Consider the following 18,455-nt stretch of genomic DNA (forward strand, 5'->3'; position numbering starts at 1 on the left):
TGGTCCTTGGCTTCAGTCATGATTAGAGGTTCAGGGAAGACCCATTATCACTAAACCTGTTATAAAAGACTGGGGTTATTAAGGCTAAGTGATGAGGCCCAAATTGAGACAGCAGGGCTCTGATAGCATTCGCTGCTCCTGTCAAAACTGATTAAGAGACTCAGGCTCATCACACAGTCAGACGGTGTCCAAAGCAGATAGCCACCGGTCTAGCTACAACAACAACCCAGACACACACGCTAATGGAATGTGAGCAGATAGCAGCAATGCCAGAGGAGGGTGCTGTCATGAGCGGTCAATAGGATTAGCCGGAGGAGAGATAGGAAGGGAAAAGTGAGTGAAGTCCTTTCAAAGGGCAGAGTGGCAAACAGCTGTGTTTCCACCTGGATGTCCCCAGGGAAACAACTTTTGATTTGATTTCAAAAACTTGCGATTGTGGGTCAGTATCTAATCTCTAAGTGAATTATGTTTAGTCTTACTGTAAGACTGGTTGTTGTTTTCAAGGCAACACAGATGAGGAGATTGAATACCTTTTTTTTTTTAAACACAGTCATTGCAAGGGTGTTGATGTGTAGTGGTTCACTCACACTGTACAGTACACTTCATTGAAAGCTTTGCAGTCCTGGGCTGCTGCACTGTTTCTGACCACAGATAGCTTGTGGTGGTACAAGGCTTAAAGTGACAGATGGGAATTACGAGTGAAAAATGTAATTACTGTACAAAATATGATTATACATCACACACACACACACACACACACACACACACACACACACACACACACACACACACACACACACATACACACACACACACACACACACACACACACACACACATTTGTGTGGCACAGGAAGAAGCATAACTTAATTAAAGAAATTGGTTGAAATCCAGGTCCTGTTCATGTGTGTCATCTTCATAGATGCCCATGTAAAGTTTACACTTTTGCATATAAAGTAGTTGTATTTTATTGACAGCACCATTCCACAAACAAATGGGATCAATTAAAGTATGCTGTAGGTAATATGTCCTCTGTGAACCATTCTGTGTGCTTATTACAGATATATGGCATTGTTTTGTCCAGAATAGGGCAATTTTTACAATGGCACTGTCACAAAGTGGGAAAGCAGGCAGTGGTTATGAACAACCCTCCCAAAATGTCAGAAAACTGTGCTTCCTACCATTCCGTCTAGGAAACAGATGTGTGTGCTCACAGCATGCATAGCCCTCAGTGCCTTTTCATATATATTTTCTAATATATAATATATGCCATTTAGCTGACGCTTTTATCCAAAGCGACTTACATTGCAGTGAGTGCATACATTTCAGTATATATGGTCCCAGCAGGAATCAAACCCACAACCTAAGCGTTGTTAGCGCCATGCTCTACCAACTGAGCCACAGAGGATTTTTTTTTTTTTACAGTCTAGCCTATTATTTGAAAGCAGTCCAAGGACAGTATTATTGAAAGCAATCAATGTCTACTTTTGTGAACCGAAGCTTGTGAGCTCAAAATTAGGGGCAGGGTCCTGTACGCAAAGACCTCTGTCCTCCTCCAATCCACAGTCTCGCTTCACAAGTCAAAATGTGACCTACCGTTGCGTGGGGTCATGATCGGACGGAACGTTCCGGCCGGTGTAAGATGAACTCATGATTGTAGACTACATTGTGGCGTAGTGCTTCTTTAATTTGTTTGATTCATGAATTTATTTCAACCCTGCTTTAAGGGTTAGTTTAGGGGTTGAGGTAGGCCTAGACCATCACGCTCACAGGCAGCCCGGTTCGCTGCAGGAGATTACTTGTTGCACTCTCTTCTTGCTTAGAACATGATGTAATAGATGTGCAGATGAGTTTATGACAGCATAAAGCCCGTCCGCATCCTCGATTATGTTTTCCTTATTGCCGCATGCTAATGAAATCCTGTAATGTATTTTCGCAATCTCATTTCCCTGTTTGATATTGTCGTTTGAACCACTCATCCTCTTTAACTCCACATAGCTACCTACAAAGAGACTTGTCTTTCAGGTGCCGTTTTCAGTACCAGGCAAATCCCCCACTGACTTGACATGTCTTGTGTCTTCTTCTATGCTTGTGTCTGGGCTTTCACCAAGGTGGCATTCAGCATGCAGACTCCACTCTTCCTCCTGGGCCCGGTGGAGGTGGAAATAATTGAAGAGGGCTTTGGCTGTGCCTCTGGTGGTCTCTAGAGGCAAGGAGCATACAGTAGGAAGCTCTGTGAATACAAACACTGTATGGAGCCCTGCAGTTCACAGGCCCAGGCAGTCATTAGAAGGAGACCCATAGAGTACTCCCTCTACGCACAGTGTGAAGAGCATTACAAGATGCTGCTACAAGTCTCTCCACTGTCCTTTGGAGAGTGAGTTAGCCGTCCGACAGTACAAGCAAGTCAGTGTTTTCTGCTGTGTCACCACATAATCCACCGTAATTTCGTAATTCGCGTTTTGTGAAGATGAGTTTTCTTGCGATGCATTAGCACCACCATCTGTACTGCAGTGTGATGATGGAATTGGCCCACGAGGTGCTTACAACTTTGGTTCTTGAATAAAGGAAAGGTGGAACTGCCTTGCTTGGGGTGTACCATGCAGTGTTTCTTCATCCCCTAACTTTACAGTAAAAGTTCCTGGAGATGGGCAGTTTGTATGGAATTCAGAGCCTGTATTGTATTGGATCGGATTCCTATTATATTCCTTAATTTGATTCCTAATTCAATCACAAATCACAAATCACAGGGATGAGAGGGGATCTTCAATGAAGGAAAGAGGAATTCATCTATCTATTCATCACATTACATGTAGCATCTATAATGTTGTAGACAATTTTCATGGAAATACATTATGAACTGTCTGTCCTGTAAATGTTCTTTCAGCGCATAAAGGGCTTAACTGTGTTGGGAGGATCTACCACATATTTACCTCCAATTTACAAGGCAGTTGAATTCATAATCCCCACCCATTAAACATACATTTTATCCTGCCAATAGGAGAATCGTACACTTGGTTGGCGTTCATGCAAAAGTCCTGATTAGATTATAATTCGGGTTTAGGAGACATTCCCATGCTCATAACGTCATTTCAGTGTTATCATGAGGATTTAGAGACACAGCCAATGTTGTTTGGGAAGGACCAGTGAATTTGTTTTGGTCCAGATGTGTGTCACAATGTTCCACCACATGTGGAAAGAATCAGCTTGTATAAATCTCACAAAAAAATAAATTAATCCACACAATCCTCAGTGTGCACAGTGTTGTGTAATTCACTGCTCTGTGGGAGCACTATTCTCTACATCTACTGTATGAAGGAAATTGTACTATAAATCACAAACATACTCATCTGGTAATCTGACATTGTCAGTGGTACATTGTCTAACCATAGCAGCTAGGTACACAAAGAATACTGTTATGAAAGAAGAAGAAGATGTTCTGGAACCAAATCTTGAGCACACTGTCTGCTTTTGTTGAATAAAACATTTTTCACCGTCAAATGGCAATCTAATTCACTTCCATTACTCTGCAGGTCCTGGAAATGTTACACTTGAAAGGTAATAATTTTGAGGTTTCTCTGAGTGGCAAATTAGTCCATTGTATAGTTGTCCATCATCTCCTGATTCTTGCTTGAGTTTGAGAAGAAGCATTTCCAGCAGGGAAGTTGGTAGCTGTTAGTTGCTAGGTTACAATTCCATTCTATGATTGCCCTCTCTTTTATTAAAGCTGCTTTGGAACACTAAAAGGGTACTTTTGCACAAGCAGCTCCCACGGCATAACACCTCTTTTGTACTGTGTTGATTAGTTCGCTGTATTGTAATGTGACCAAACCCTTCAAATTCACAGGACCAGATAAAAGCTGGAATAAAATTAGACACCTCACTCTTTCCATACAACTCTCTTAGCATGGGCAGCATCAATACCTACATTACAGTACAGGCCCATGATGGATTTTGCTTTCTATCGATCGAGCCCCAGATCCCAGTGGGGTGCCAAAGAGTTTTTGGGCCAGTGTTAACGAGTGGCAGTGGTCGAAAGTGTCCATCGTCCTGAGATATCATTAGGAGGAGTAGCTGCTGGTGAAGCCTGGGGTAATTTGTGTGAACTAGGCTTAACCCAGACTTGCCTCAGGGCTCTCCCTCAAAACACAGCCTCGTCACGGAGTAACACCTGGGGCTTCATTGTGCTCTAGGAGCCACTGCGGAGGGGAGCAGGAGGAGGAGGAAGGCAGAAGCCAATGAGGGGAGGGAGAGGGGAGTGTTTGGAGAGAGGGGGAAGGAACAGGAGGGAGGGGGGGGAGGGGGATGGGGATGTTGGGGGAGTTATCAATTTGTGGCAAAATAACTGCAAAATCCTGTCCTTCAGTAAATATGTGGGCTGTTTTTCCCCAAGATTGATAACCAGCTTACTATCTAGAGGCAACTACTTATGAAACACACCAGATGTGCGTAAGAAAGTGTGTGATCCACTATTGGCACAGCAACTGCGGCGACACAAGGTCCAAATAGAGCAACACTTAAGTGTACATGTCTTAGGGAGGGCTACTTTATCACAAGAGCGTGATTCAAAATCCTGAACACAGTTTTCTTTCAAGCAACAGCTGTTTTTTTTTGTTGTTGTTGTTTTCGTAACAGCCTATTGTAGTCCAGCAAGAGGGGTAGCCTGGAGACCCTCCTCAGAGCACACAGCGCTTGCAACTCTGAGGAGCCTATCTTATCTAATCTGGTTGGCGTGTAAGTGGGTTCGCAGAGGCAGACAACAAAAGATTACTTTATCAACTGGTGAGAAGAGGTGGAAAGTGGTGTGGTAGGATCGAGCATTGTGAGAGACGAGTCAATGCCAGAACTACTCTTCTGCCTGTGATTCAGAGAAAGAAGTACAGTATGACAAACTAAAATTACAATAATGTATGTAAGTATTTTTTATGTTTTATAAGTGCCTTTAAAAACACCCCCTTTGTTTTGGGGAAGATGGCCTATGAAAGAAAAATCAAGTACACATTTGGCCACGTCATATGATAATTCACCACAAGAGGTCGCTGTTCACTCAGAAGAAAACGAAAGAGCCTAAAAAAAAAAAGGCATTTCCAAACTACTCAGTAAACTACAGTGTCTCTGTAGCCGAGACTCTTTCAGCCTCAGCCGAAGATATGTGAGCTGTTCAAGTCAGGTGGATGAAAGTGTTGACTCAAACGTTGAATACAAATGAACTATGATTTCATGCAACACAGATATAAGTAAATACTACAGATTACTTCATGATGCTTTGTAAAGTCCTACTTGCTGTTAATTTGGCTTTGCTATATGCACCCAAACAAGCCTGACAAAAGTATGCAAACTATGCACTATGCACTTTTCACTAAACCATTACACCATTCAGTAAGATAAAGAATGAAGATGTATTTTTGATAGACTCCCTCCATAAATCTGCGAACAGAAAGAGGTCCAACCCACCATTTGGTAAAGGGTACAATGGGGGGTAAGATCATTTGCATTTGCAATAAAACGCAATGAAGCATGGTAACCTGAGTAAAGACTACATTGCACATATGAAGCCTGCAAGCATATTCATTAGGTTACATAATAAATGACAGGCAGAGACGTGACTTGAACTTTCTTCCTAGCCTCAAAGGAAAAGCTACATACATTTGTTACAAAAAACTAATATGTTTCAGTTTAAGCTTCTTCACAAGATTCTCAATGTATACTTTGAAGGAAATCTCATCACCCAACCATATTCCTTATAGGAGGACACTTCTTTCAATATCCCCTGAATATACTGACAATACAAAATAGTAGGTTGGGAGAGAACACATCATTCATTTGGACAAATATAGTGAGAGATAAATAGATATTATGTTTTGTTGTCAGTATTGATATACTGTAATATGTCACTAATTTCTCAGGAAGGCTGAATAAGAGGCTCTACGGATACAGTACTACATTGATGTGAAGCATATTGGAAGTGTTTAATTTGTGAGTGTTCATCCTCGTCCTATGGACTCTCCCTGATCGGGTTGCTTAGTGTCAGACGTCATAGCAGGTAATGAGTGAATGATTATTCATGAATCTTCCGTGGCCGTCCCACTGAGGGATTAGCCAATCAGCAAACTTTGTGCTGGTGAGATGTTGTGAGCACGGAGCTGATTGGCCGGCCACTCCTCTGGTGAGCGCAGCCCATTGTGACATCATGATGGATCCTGACACTGAAACCTCGACCCTCTTGAAATCCAACGGGCCCAAGTCAAGGTTTAGGGTCAAGGAGAGAAAGTGACAGCTTTCTAATCCTGCTTTAAGTGTGACTTTAACAAGCGCAATCCTGTTCTCCCTGTGTGCATAAGAGTAGCTTATACTCTACCTGTGACTGTTCAAGTTGCCATGCATTATACATACAGAACCACCTGACAATGTATTTAGCCATGTATGAACCCCAAAACTGAACTGAGATAAGGTGTTCAGGGGAATCAACTGTTGGACTTTTGAAACCTAGGACAGTGATCCCTAGGAAGGATGAGAAATGCTTCAATTGATGACCCCTCCCAAAAATACCCTTTGTCACGTTTTTAGTCAAGATAACAAGACCTTGTTAGGACGAGACCTTGTCCTTGAACGTCAAAGCTGATAATGTATCATATAATGTAGTTATAGTACTGTAATCTCAGGGACATCAACAATGTAAGAACTTTAGAAATAAAAAAAATTACAAGTCAATGAAAACTTTAAATCATTTAATTGTAAATTCCCTTTATTTTTATTACAAAATATATGCAAAAGACTTCTGTATTATACTATACTATATTCTCAGATCTCACATACGCATGAATTTGTACAAACCAGCAGTCCGTGACTCACACTGTCAATCAGATAATGCATTCTTTCCCCACCATATACAGTAGCTAAAGCAATGGGTTTAACAGTTGCACAGGGGGTGTCAGCCATTTTACATATGCAATGTGCCGACATTTGAAGCCAAGCCGGTTAGTCGTCTTTTTCAGTGGTACTCCTTGCTTGCTTCAACATGTGAGTTAAAGACAGTGATTTCGCAGTTTCTCATACAGTACACTGCTCTCATAATTTAATATGTTAACAATGGTCTACGACCACTTAAGTGTTTTAGCTTATCATAGCACCTTTGCGAAAACATTTTTTCACTTCAGTCTCTTATTTCAAAAGTGCATTCTCTCCCTAACATTGCACATTCTACGACTAAAGGCCCTGTAAGAGACCGTGTACATTTAAAAGAGGAAGAAAAATCTTCTCTTTTAGTTGTGACTGTTTCTGTGTTTAAGAAGGCTGTATTTGGCAATTAAGTTTGCAAAAACTTTCATCAGGGTATCATTTACACAACAAATATTTCCAGCTTTCACTGAATGCTGCTGTCTCTTTGAAGATGTTTCTTGTAAGATGTCAATTCAATTCAATTTCTATTAAACCATCTATTTAACTGATGCATTGGCTTTTAACATTTCAGAAAACCAGAGTATAAAGCGAGAATATACGTACATATCAATAATTAAGTGCTCATAGTCAACTGCTTAAAAAAAAAGTTCATGATAGAAAAAATAGAGGAATAAGAATCTGATTTCAGACATTGCTTCATTGCTTCATTCCAACACGAAGATGATGATGATGATGATTAACTGAAGCTCTTGAGTAGTTTAGGAAAGCACTTGAAAGACCACAGTCTGTTCTAAACATCTTGAAATCTCTTTATATTAAATATGTTTGTATCTGTCTAGGCATGAAGACCCTTTTTCTTCTGTGTTGAGATGTGCAAACGTTGAAATAACATTGTCCTGTGGTCATCCCAGGGAAGGGAAAACTCTCGGCTCCATGAGGAACCACCTGAACCATCCACACGACCACCAAGTTCTCAGGATGCTTTCTTGGTACAAGTCCCAGGCGCGTCTTGCAAGTTTACCTTGGACCTGTAGGAAGATAAAATAAAAATCAACTTTTAAACTTTTGTGTTTAAAAAAGTGGGGAAATCAGTAAGTGCCAAGTGTTTAAGTAGTCTTTTTTTTTTTTAATTTTCTTTTATTCTCAATCAAAACCAATCGTGGACATCAGTTCATTGTAAACTTTTTTAAATATGATATACTGATGCCTGACGTATTGCATCATGGGTGCTGTACCTGTTGTGTGTCATGTGACTCTTGACGAGGTGTCCAGCGGCGAGGGCAGACATGAGAGACAGCTCCCCTGCCAGTACAGTGCCACACACCACCCTGGCAAGCTGGCGTGCATTTTCTCCCGGGCACTCCTGACAGGCACCCTGCACGCCCAACATCTGCAACAACACAGAAGTCATTTTAAAACCACATGGAGAAGACCAATGCCGACAAGCACATGTGTGCGTGCTACATGTGTGCATGTGCATGTTTGTGAGTATGTGTATGCGAGCGAGCAAGTGTGTGTGTGTGTGTGTGTGTGTGTGTGTGTGTGTGTACCTGTAGGCAGGCTTGCTGGGGGCCCAGGTTGGTGCCTCCTCCCACAGTGCCCAGTTCTATGGAGGGCATGGTACAGCTGATGTACAGGTCTTCTCCTGTGGGTCCTGCCGCCTCCATCAGAGTGATGCAGTTACTGCTGCCCACTGTCTGAGCAGGGTCCTAGTAGAGACAGGGTGGCTTGGTTAGTGCCAGAAACAAAAGTTGAAACCACCCTGTATACCCAATAATTGTGATGACCACTTTCAAGGGACAAATCAGGTGCTGACTCACCTGTCCACAGGCGATATAGATAGCTGCGACTAGGTTAGATGCATGTGCGTTGTAGCCCCCGATGCTTCCGGCCATGGCCGACCCCACCAGGTTCTTGTTGATGTTGACGTCCACCAGAGATTCAGTGGTGGTCTTCAAAACCTGGACCACAGGGGACAAACGATTAGACAATAGTCACAGAAGAAAGAATGGCTACAAAAAAGCAGCAAAAATAGGCCAGAGAATTCCCATTCCTCCACTAAACGACAGAAAGTGAGAGACAGACAGGAAAAATGTGTGTCAGAAGTATAGAATTAGAATTATTCTCATTCTATTGTATACTCATTCTAATTCTATGGCCACAAAACAATGAGTAGTTCCTGTACCTCTCTGACTACTTTGGCTGGGATGGTTGCTTCACACACGGCAGATTTGCCCCTGCCCTCGATCCAGTTGATGGCTGCAGGCTTCTTGTCTGTGCAGAAGTTCCCACTGACAGCCAGGACTTGCATCTCAGGGAACTGCTCCTGGAGTCTGGCCAGAGCCTGCTCTGTGCCCTGAAGAGACAGAAAACAAACGCTATTTAACACCTATCAAAGACAATAGATGTATACTATGCACACACACACACACACACACACACACACACAGACAAAGTACACAAAGTACACAGTACACACATACACACCTTAGAGATCATATTCATTCCCATGGCGTCTCCTGTTCTAGACTGGAAGCGAATGTACAGGTTTCTGCCAGCTAGACCGATCAGGAGCTTCTGCAAACGAGCAAACCTGCGAAAACAACAACAAGAAAGGTGACCATCATTCAACTACTACCAGGTCTGCTTTACAGTACACCGAAGATCTCAAACACAGAAACAGAATTCAGAACAAGTTGAGCCGTTAAAGCATTCTATTTCTATATCTGAGGCTAATTGGACCACTGACCTGCTCGTGTTGTCGAAGGCCTCTTTGATGGACTGGAATCCCTCTGTGCTCTCCAGCCAGGCCTTGATCTCTGCCGCCTGACACGCAGAGGGCAGCCTGACCACTGGACCACGGGTCATCCCGTCTGCCAAAATACGACTACTGGCACCGCCGCTCAACTGTGGGAGGGGCAGACAGGGAGAGGGGAGAGGTTAGAGGTTAGAGGTACTGGGTGGGGGACTGGCCAGAATCAAGTCAAACTAGCTATGATCAAATAAAAAGACTCAACCTCATAATGGACCTTCAGTACAATTCAAATGGCTATACTACTGGTATAGATTATTTCTATACTGTATAGGACTGGTTGGTATACCGTATGACACTGACATAAACTACTATCCTTAAACAGCTTCTTTTTTTTTCGGAGACAAAATTGGGAAGTGTCCTAGTAGGGGGTAAGAGTTTCTTTCGTGAAATCGTTCCAGTCAAGCACCTATTTTTCCCCTTGAAATCTTTGAGGTGGCTGTAGCATGTTGGGTATATATACCCTTTTTCTCTCCTTAAACAGCCTTTGTCTGCATGCTGTATGAGTGGATCTGGTACAGAGACATGCGTCTCACACTGGTGTTACTCACAGCAATAGCGCGGCAGCCTCGGTTAGTGCTGGCCACCAGACAGCCCTCCGTCGTTGCCATGGGGACCTGGAACTGCTTCCCGTCCAAATACAGAGGTCCGGCAACTCCCACTGGCACGGGCATGTAGCCAATCACATTCTCACAGCAAGTTCCCATCACCTGGCAACCAATGGAAGTCACAAGGTGTCAATTTACAGAACTGAGAATTGCTCCTAGGTATGCATATCTGGCGTTTCTTTCCAAACTAGCTCTGTAAATGACTAACGTCACCACCCGGTGCTGCCGGTCTTTGACTATTTCTGTCAAGAAAAAAAAGGAAGCAAAACCGGCTGGCTTGGGCCTTTAAGGTGTGTGTTTTACCTTAGAGTAGTCGTAGTCAGTGTAGGGCAGGGAGGAGAGGGCAGTGGGGTTAGGGAGTTTTGAGGAGAGCATCTGCCTGCGTATGGCCACCCCTCTCTCTGGCTTTTCCATCATGGCCTCCAGCTTGTAGGCAGGTATGTGCTTGGAGTTCACCAGCACCACCACCTCTGCATCACTAAGGAAACAGGCCCCCATCTGCAGGGACAAAGAGAACTTGATTGACTCAAACACATAGACACACGCATGCGGACACTTGCATGAGCATGCATACACACGCATGCACGCATGCACACACACACACGCACACACACACACGCACACACACACACACACACACACACACACACACACACACACGCACACACACATACACACAGACACACAGACACACACACGTTCCTTGTATGTGAGGAGTTGGACTGTCAAACGCTCAGAATGAGGACATCAGACTATGGAGTCACTGAAGGTGCCTGCTCTATTACTGTCCTGCTCTAATCAGTTAAGCCTTAAGCAAGTGAAGAAAGTATGTTAAGCTTGTTACTGCCTACTTAGAAGAGAGAGACCCAATGCTCGTTACAGGGTCGTATAACCATGAGAGACTGACATTGGACATTGGACATTGGTACAACATTGTGAAAAGTGGTGGGGTCAATTCCATTTCAATTTGTGGTAGATTGAAATTCAATTGATAATGTTTGATATTCAACTCATCACTTGCATTGACTGAATGGAAAGGAATTGACGCTAACGTTGATTTAGTGTGTGTGTGTGTGTGTGTGTGTGTGTGTGAGGGGCTTACCTCTGGGTTTTTCAGGATGGACAGACACTCCTCCAGGGTTCTAGGCTCTGAGGGGAAGTTGGGCTGAGGTGAGTCAGCTCTGGGGGTCTCTTTCTGGGTCTCGTCCTCCACTGACCCCAGGACAAACGTGGTCTTGGGCTGTGATTCAGCAGTTGGAGCAGGCAAGGGTCGGATCACTTCAGCTAAGAAAACGAAGGAGAAGGAAGGGGAGAAAAAGAAAAAAACATGATATAGTTTGGACCGAAGCTCTGAGGTCAGCGCAAATTCAAAAACTACGTTGATTAAGAAGATGATCTGAAATTCCACTAAAACTAAAACACAGTTTTTTTTTTTTAGATTTGCGGTTCTTCCAGCAGTACCTCTCTCCTCTTTAGTAGCCACAGCCAGGGCGGGGGTTGTGGGGGCGGTCTTCAGGGGGGACATGGGGCGGGGGGCAGCCTCCATCCTGTAGCAGGTGTCGGGGGTCCGACGGTGAGTGAGCACGGGCCCGGCCATAGGGCTCTTAAGGGACAGGGTGGACTCCATCTCCACATGCTCGAAGAAGATGTACTTGACAGCCAGCAGCAGAGCCAGGCCCAGGCAGATCACCTGCTCTATGTCCATGCTGATCATTCTATGGAGAGAGGAGAGGAGGAACAAAGAAAAACCATTTAACACTCTGAATGGGTTCTGACTTGACTTACGTCATCATCTCCTCCGATATTCTTTTGTATTTTATCTTTAGGAGCACATTGGAATCTAATTCAGATTCAGAATACTGACTCAGCCTTAGACAAGATGTCTTCCAGGTAATAATAATCTGCTGTATTGCTTGTCTTATTGCTCAAACTGCAGTCAAGGAGTTTCTGAAGAAAGATGACACATTTGAATGGCCTAACCTAACCTCTACTTTCCCCAACTGTAACTCAATCAATAACAGTTCAATCAATCAAATCAGTTTTGAGTTTATTAATATTGTCACTATTTTCTTTTTTTACACTATTGTCATAAAGGGCTTAACAGTGACCTGAGCCTAAACCCCAGAGAGCAAGCATTTCAAAGGCCTTAGCTGCATGCACTCACCTGGACATGTAGAACTGCCAGAGGGGTCCCTCAGGGTCGATCCTCTTGGGGATGTGGTCGTCCAGGCTCAGGCCCATCTGGGGCACATCCAGCGTTGTGTTGATGGAGGAGGGCTCGGCGATCCATCTGCTGTGGGCGTGCACCATGACCAGACCCAGAGACTAGAGCCAGAGAGAGGGAAGGGATGGAGACGTCAGCACAGCTAATATTCACTCACTGGCTAATAACTGCGAATGGGTGGAGCTGATCCCCTTTATGCGGTACTAGCCAATAGCTCCCTATGCTGTATGAAACAGTCGCTGTTGTTGTCTTACCATGATCATTTTGACTCTTTGGGTGACAGGGTTGGGCTTGTTGTCCTCCTCCTCCTCCAGCACTCTGGAGAAGTGGCTCAGCTGCCAAATGGGGTGGCCCTCCTGACTCTCCCTGGACAGCTGTGGAAAGGGCACATACACACGTCAGGATACATGCACATACACGCATATAGATACAGTATTCAGGATACACACGCACACACGCATGCATGCACGCACGCACGCACACACGCACACACACACACACACACACACACACACACACCAGGATCTTACCTCTAGTACCAGGGAAACACATGCAGGGAAGAAGGTCATGAAGACAAAGTAGTTGGCCAAGACAGACATACAGCCGAAACAGCACATGATCTCCAACTGACGGACACCTGGAAGATACAGGACAGAAAGGAAGAGTGAGTCCCACTGTCCACTCAACCCACGCTTATTGTAACGTTATATGCATGCAGATACGTGACATTATGACATAAATAACTAGTAAAAACCAGGTTACACACATAAGAAAAGTTGTATTCAAACACATTTTAGCTATATAACTCCACACAGTACACTAAAATGAATCTCAAACAGAAATGACCCACAACCCTCTCTGTACCTGACATGGTTCCCACCCCGATCACCAAGCACTCCACAAGGGCATCCAGGGTGAACGTGGGCCCAAGGACAGCCATGCCACGAGCAATGTTGTCCCTCACCTCGTCCTGAAACACAAACACACAAGGGGATGTGTCAAACAACACCACAGTATACATATATATATATGTACATATGTATATATATAGATATATAGTGGTAATTATTTCACTGATGAGCTACAACAGGAAGGTCAACTGTTCAAAAAGTACCTGGGAGTTGGAACTCAAGGCGTACTTGGCGAGATTGCAGGCTTTGGAGAGGTCGATAAGAAGCAGGAAGAAGGGTAAGGCCTCACTGGAAAAACAAAATGGGGGATGTTTACAGTACATACTTTAGATTTACAATCTGACCAGCTAGCAATGGAATGCTACAGCAAATGCAGCTTATTTTTGTTTTACCATAAGGTCAATTTTAATCAGGCTTGAGTGTGTGTGACCATCTGGCATTGATCTGCTGCACTTGGATGTGTGTTAGAACATGTGGTTACATTATTGTTTAGTTGATTGATTTTGTTGTGTTATACTTACTTGAGGCCAGTGAGTTCTTTATCCAGAAAGTGAATGACCACAGTGCTGAACACAAAGCTGGAGAAAATGGTGAAGAGTCCAGCAATACCTACAAAGAACATTTTAAAGCATGTTATAAGCTACAGTACATCAATTTGTAATGGTGAAAACAGGGTCTTCAAAGGACCAATCTTAAATCTTCACAGGAACAATGCTCACCGAGGATATATTTTGATCCTAGTTGTCGCAAGTTCTGGAACTGGAAGTAAATGTAGACGATGGCGATGCATCGTGTGATAGTCAGGATGATGATGTCACTGCTTAGAATTTGCTGTAACAAAGGACAACGAAAACCCAATGAAGTCATAAAATCATAAAAGTAATGAGGTCAACATGGATAATCAACTCAAAGCAAAGTCAACAGGTCATTCAATAAAAATAAAGCAACATCATCAACAATGACGATAACCTCCTGAAGTAACTGAAGATTCTTATGAACAGGAAGCGATCATTTGTGTCACAATTGTGACATAAATGATCCTTAAGCAACGTGACACCAACGACCAACTCCCTACCTTTTGTCTCGTGCCCTACTTTCCACAGCCAAAAAATAGTATACATACTCCAAACCGTAAAAGGTAGCCCAAGTTATTGTTCTTGCATGACTAAACTTGAATGGTCTAAGAATGCCCTAGTACAGTGCAGAGTGAGACATAAGCCCCACTCAACTCCCCCCCCCCCCCCCCCCCCCCCTAATCACTCACACCCTTCTCCTCCACTTCTCAGCCCTCTGCTCCCCTTCTCCGCTCTCAATCCCCCCTCATTGAGCTCCCTCCTCTTTCAAATGCCCCCCCCCCCCCCCTCCACACACACCACCCCGACCCCCACCCCAATTTAGGGCACAGAATCATGTACTTGTCCGTACCTCCTCCATTTTGGGGCAGTCGTAGTTCCAGCCGCAGATCTGGTCGTTGCCGGTGAACATGTTCATGGACATCATGCAGATGGTGAGGGTGACGGTGCCCACGATCACCTCCCAGGGGTGGGAGGCCACCAGGAGGCCGTGCATGCGGAACAGCCGGGTCAGCATGGTGGTAGAGGACGAGGATCTGTAGTGATATAGACCGTAGAAACACACTGAAACTAGGATGCCACCGGTGCCATTGTCACTAAGCTGCTTATTAGAAAGAATAACATTATTCACTACTCATTAATGAACAACTAGTCCAAGTTGGTTTCAGATACACTCCATTTGTGCTAGCCTAGCTGCTAACCTGTTCTGTGAGTGAAATAAGCATACAATAACGCTATAGCATAACCATGGAACAATGTGTCCCAATGACAAAAATGACAAATATGCTGCAGAGACTGAAACCAGGAAACATACGATGGTTTCACGTTGTTAAGGGAGGGTCTAGATACACAAGAGTTTATTTGAAGCCCTAGCAGGAACAATGACTAAGCCTTTATGCTCTCAGGGAGACGCACACAAATCACACCCAACATAATTGAAAGAAACTATACTGTCATATTGCAGGTACTGCGTTTCATAGTAGAAAGCCTAGCCTACACGTACATTGACCACACCAGCAATGGTATCTACGCAAATAAAAGTGCAAGGTCATGAATAAAATCCAGATATGTTTGTCTTTTCCCGCACACAACGAGAACAATAATCTCTAATCCTAACTACGGCTGTCTCAATGACAAACACTGACGAGGCTTCAGAAACGCTATTGGTCAGCGTTCCAATTCCGAAAGGTGCGTGCGCTGCTACAATATTTCAGGCAGAAGTGGGAACTTTGCGCACCAGGATGCTGAGCAGACTGTCGGCTGACGATCACAAGATATCGCTGGTCACGAACAAAGTTTATATTCTATATCTGCATTTAGATCGCCAAGCCATTTAATATGTAGGCCAGGCCTAAATATAGCTTAAATGTTTCAGAGTGCAACGTCGCTATAACTCACAGGAGAGCCGCTTGTGCTTAGTTGATATTACATAATGTCACTTGGAATAACAGGATGACAGTCCTATCAAAGTCGCCCTCGCCGTCTATGTGCAATCACACGTTCACAGCATTATAGCAATAACCAAACCTAACCAGTATGTAAATTATTCATCCAAAAATGTGAGTTCAGTACAAACAGGTTGAAAAGATAAGATCGGGTTTACTTACCGGTGTGAGAGAGGGTCAATTGAATTAGAGAGCCGGCTAAATGGATACGGTTAAAAGCCAGTGTCAATCCTGGCTTGCAACGGTGCACGGTCCTTATTTCGGTTTATGAAATTATAATGTAAGCCTGACTACGGAAGAAGTCGTGTGCATATTTGTGATATTGATACAATAAATACTAATGCACACGACTGTTCCCACGTCCCACACCGGAGAGACAGAGGCAACCGGCTTCTTACTTTAATGATGTGGATGAAGAGATGGCACGGGACTGCGTCATCCGAGACCTTAGCCAATGATATTGTAAATCTGCTCCATGAGCACCTAAGTCACGCCCAGTTTCCTAGGCGACAGTCATGGTGGGTGTGTTCAGAGAGAGGACGCGTGATCTTACCACTCCAGCTTGAGCCAATTTCAGCGAGGGATCGGCGGTGCGATGCAGCATCATTGGTCCTCGGTGCATCATCGACTTTGAACATGAACGTGAACATGCTTCGTTAATGATTGTCTCGGAAACTCTGAAACGGATCTGACTCGAGGCGAAATGGAAAAAAAGAAAAATAACCATGCTCAAACCAGTTCATAAACTCTGCGTAATATATTAATTTAATTTATATTTTTGATATTTAATGATTTGAAAAACAATAAGCCTAATGGTAGGCCGATATCTCGTCCCGGTAAGGATCTAAAATGCATGCCTAGGTATCAGACTTTATATTTAGTCTGTAAGTTACATGGACCTTCTCACATTTCTATGAATATCAGATTTGTAGGTTAATTGTCCACTCTAATTCTACACATTTTCACATTTATGTTTTAATTTTGATCTTGAAGAGTTTTGTAGAGTGAGGCACTTTTGTGGTTTAGTATTTTGACCAGATTTGTATGTCTCTGTATGTCTTCTTTTGACTTTTTGTGCAAATTAATACAACTAAAGACTAAATTGTAAACTTTATTTCGCCTTCATTTTATTGCACTTTATTAGGAACACCTGTACACCTTGTCATGGTGGAGGTGGTGTAATGGTGTGGGGAATGTTTCTTGGCACACTTTGGGCCCGTTAATACCAATCAATCATCGCTTGAGTATTGTTGCTGACCATGTGCATCCCTTCATGGCCACAATTTACCCATCTTCTAATGGCTACTTCCAGCATGATAATGCACCATGTCACAAAGCAAATGTCGTCTCAAACTGGTTTCATGAACATGACAGTCACCGGATCTGAATCCAATAGAACACATTTGGTATGTGGTAGAACGACAGATTCACAGTTTGAAAGGAATTGCAGATGAATCTCTCATGAATCTGCAGAATGTCAAAGGAATGTTTCCAACATCTTGTGGAATCAACGCCACGAAGAATGGAGGCTGTTTTGAGAGCAAAGGGAGGCCCTACCCAGTATTAGTATATCGTGTTCCTAATAAAGTGTTCAGTGAGTGTGTGTGTGTGTGTGTGTGTGTGTGTGTGTGTGTGTGTGTGTGTGTGTGTGTGTATTTCAAATTAACATATGAGATTATTCATCATTATTCATGGCACTCACTCCACTCATTGTTGTTCCCACAAAAACTGTGCGCTGCTTTCCAAACAACAAGCCTTGGATTACCAGCGATGTCAAGGCCCTCCTCAATAAGAAAAAGAGGGCGTTCAAAGAGGGGGACCTAGCAAAGCTGAAGCACGCACAAGGGGAACTCAAAGTCAAGCTGAAAGAGGCAAGGGAGTTATACAGAAGGAAGGTAGAGAGGAAGTTGCAGCAGAACAACGTGCGAGAGGTGTGGGATGGGATGAAGATGATGACGGGCATGAGGAAGACCAGTAGCTGTGTTGAGGGAGGTCGAGACCGGGCCAATGAACTGAACCAGTTCTACAACAGGTTCGACCACCCAGCTGCGGTGGCCTACCCCACCCCCTCTCCAGGAGCTGTCTCTGTCGGCATGCAGGGCCATTCTACACCTCTCCCCCATCTCACACAGCCCCCAATCTCCCAACACCCCCCATCATCAAAGGCGTCACCGACCTCAATCACCAGCCATCAGCCACTGTGTACTGGAGCGCCCAGGGACAAAGAGCCACCCCACCACCCACCCCCCCCTCCCTCCCAGCCCCTCCCCCCTACAATCACGGCAGACCAGGTGAGATCGGGACTAAAGCGACTTAACCCCAGGAAGGCAGCGGGTCCAGACAAAGTGTGTCCCAGACTGCTCAAGACCTGCGCTGCCGAACTGGGAGAGCCGCTGAGGTACTTATTTGACCTGAGTCTACGTCTTGGTAGGGCCCCAACACTGTGGAAGACATCATGTCTTATTCCTGTCCCAAAGAAGCC

The 18,455-nt window shown here is 44.1% G+C and overlaps 1 protein-coding gene across 1 annotated transcript; it reads right to left on the minus strand.

The window, feature by feature from the left end:
* Window positions 1-6,713: 6,713 nt before the first annotated feature.
* Window positions 6,714-16,348, minus strand: hmgcra (3-hydroxy-3-methylglutaryl-CoA reductase a). Its single transcript, XM_083673417.1, has 20 exons — window positions 16,136-16,348; window positions 14,881-15,064; window positions 14,175-14,286; window positions 13,977-14,064; window positions 13,659-13,743; window positions 13,409-13,514; window positions 13,075-13,181; window positions 12,799-12,918; window positions 12,485-12,645; window positions 11,782-12,035; window positions 11,423-11,604; window positions 10,624-10,818; window positions 10,264-10,422; window positions 9,650-9,807; window positions 9,388-9,493; window positions 9,086-9,256; window positions 8,721-8,861; window positions 8,451-8,609; window positions 8,136-8,290; window positions 6,714-7,928 (listed from the first exon to the last, which is right to left on the minus strand). The coding sequence occupies exons 2-20, from the start codon at window positions 15,043-15,045 to the stop codon at window positions 7,874-7,876; spliced, it is 2,679 nt and encodes an 892-aa protein (XP_083529543.1). The 5' UTR covers window positions 15,046-15,064; window positions 16,136-16,348; the 3' UTR covers window positions 6,714-7,873.
* Window positions 16,349-18,455: the final 2,107 nt, after the last annotated feature.

This window comes from Argentina silus (genome assembly GCF_951799395.1).
Source record: "Argentina silus genome assembly, chromosome: 7".
NCBI classification, from domain to species: Eukaryota; Metazoa; Chordata; class Actinopteri; order Argentiniformes; family Argentinidae; genus Argentina; species Argentina silus.

Bases quoted from the DNA above. Each gene is read 5' to 3' on its own strand.
- hmgcra (XM_083673417.1), bottom strand. From the start codon at position 15,045: ATGCTGACCCGGCTGTTCCGCATGCACGGCCTCCTGGTGGCCTCCCAC. The intron at 9,494-9,649 runs GTCAGTGGTCCA...TTGTTTTCGCAG, and splicing joins GCCTTCGACAACACGAGCAG to GTTTGCTCGTTTGCAGAAGC. The intron at 8,291-8,450 runs GTACACACACAC...GTGTTGTTGCAG, and splicing joins CCCAGCAAGCCTGCCTACAG to ATGTTGGGCGTGCAGGGTGC.